Source organism: Malurus melanocephalus, unplaced genomic scaffold, assembly GCF_030028575.1.
Source record: "Malurus melanocephalus ecotype Western Australia unplaced genomic scaffold, MMel_1.1 scaffold_2240, whole genome shotgun sequence".
NCBI lineage: Eukaryota > Metazoa > Chordata > Aves > Passeriformes > Maluridae > Malurus > Malurus melanocephalus.
In genome coordinates this window covers 7,172-8,492 of record NW_026625472.1, presented here as the reverse complement: position 1 = coordinate 8,492, position 1,321 = coordinate 7,172, and the positions used below count along the sequence as shown (strand labels likewise).

Genomic DNA, 1,321 nt, shown 5'->3' with positions numbered 1-1,321 from the left:
AGAGAATTTGGGGGATCCCCTGGGTGTTGGGGAGAACCCAAATAGTTTTGGGTTGAGAATAGCCATTTTTGGGGCAGTTTTGGGGCATTTTTGGGGCAGATTTGGGGCGGTTCAGGGAATTTTGGGGCAGTTCAAGAAGTTCTGGGGTGGTTCAGGGAGGTCTGCGGGGATCCCACAAAGTTTTGAGGTGAATTCCAGGGATTTGGGGTCACTCACCGGCTTTGGGGACGCCACACTTGAAACATTTCTCACGCCGTTTGAAGTTCTGCACCCCACACTGAGAAATCCCAAATGGTCACACCCCAAAACTGCCACAGACCCCAAAACTGTCCCAAACCCCAAAACTGCCCTGGACCCCAAATCCCACCCACAGACCCCCAAAATTGTCACACCCCAAAACTGCCCTGGACCCCAAATCCCACCCGTAGAGCCCCAAAAAATTGTCACACCCTAAAACCATCCTGGACCCCAAATCTCACCCATAGACCCCTAAAAATTGTCACACCCCAAAACCGCCATGGACCCAAAATCCCACCTGCAGACCCCCAAAATTGTCACACCCTAAAACCACCCTGGACCTCAAATCCCACCCGAAGACCCCCCAAAATTATCACGCCCCAAAACCGCCATGGACCCCAAAACCGCCCTGGACCCCAAATCCCACCCGTAGAGCCCCAAAAAATTGTCCCACCCTAAAACCATCCTGGACCCCAAATCCCAACCGTAGACCTCCACAATTATCACACCCCAAAACCACCACGGAACCCAAATCCCACCCACAGACCCCCAAAACTGTCACACCCCAAAACAGCTCTGGAGTCCAAAACTGTCCCAAACCCCAAAACCGCCCTGGACCCCAAATCCCACCCACAGACACCCCAAAATTGTCACACCCCAAAACCATCCTGGATCCCAAATCCCACCCGTAGAGCCCCAAAAAACTGTCCCACCCTAAAACCATCCTGGACCCCAAATCCCACCCACACACCTCCCAAAACTGCACCACCCCAAACCCACCACACCCCAAAACCCCTCAGAGCCCCCTGGATCCTCCCAAAAATTCCAAATCACCCCCCAAAACCCTTTGTGCCTTCCCAAAGACCCCACAAATTGCCCCAAAACCCCAAATTTTCCCCCAAAATGGTGCCAAGAACCCCCCAAAGTCTGTCCCCACCTTGGCACAGAGCCAGTCCTCGTTGATCTTGGGTTTGGGGTCGCTGTAGTGCAGGGACACGCGGTGCCCCAACAGGGTCAGCCCGGCCTGGGGGGCACAGAGGGCACGGGGGGTCAGGGAGGCAACAGGGATGGAATTGGGGGGCAC

At 54.9% G+C, this 1,321-nt stretch overlaps 1 protein-coding gene across 1 annotated transcript in view; it reads right to left on the bottom strand.

The window, feature by feature from the left end:
* Positions 1–21: 21 nt before the first annotated feature.
* Positions 22–1,321, bottom strand: part of LOC130587676 (RNA-binding protein 10-like) — a 3,705-nt gene continuing 2,405 nt past the window's right edge. The window contains exons 2-3 of the mRNA XM_057388651.1: positions 1,175–1,261; positions 22–277 (exon numbers count right to left, since the gene is read on the bottom strand). Coding sequence (XP_057244634.1) covers positions 209–277; positions 1,175–1,261 — 156 coding nt within the window. The 3' untranslated portion in view covers positions 22–208. The remainder of the gene's footprint in view (positions 278–1,174; positions 1,262–1,321) is intronic.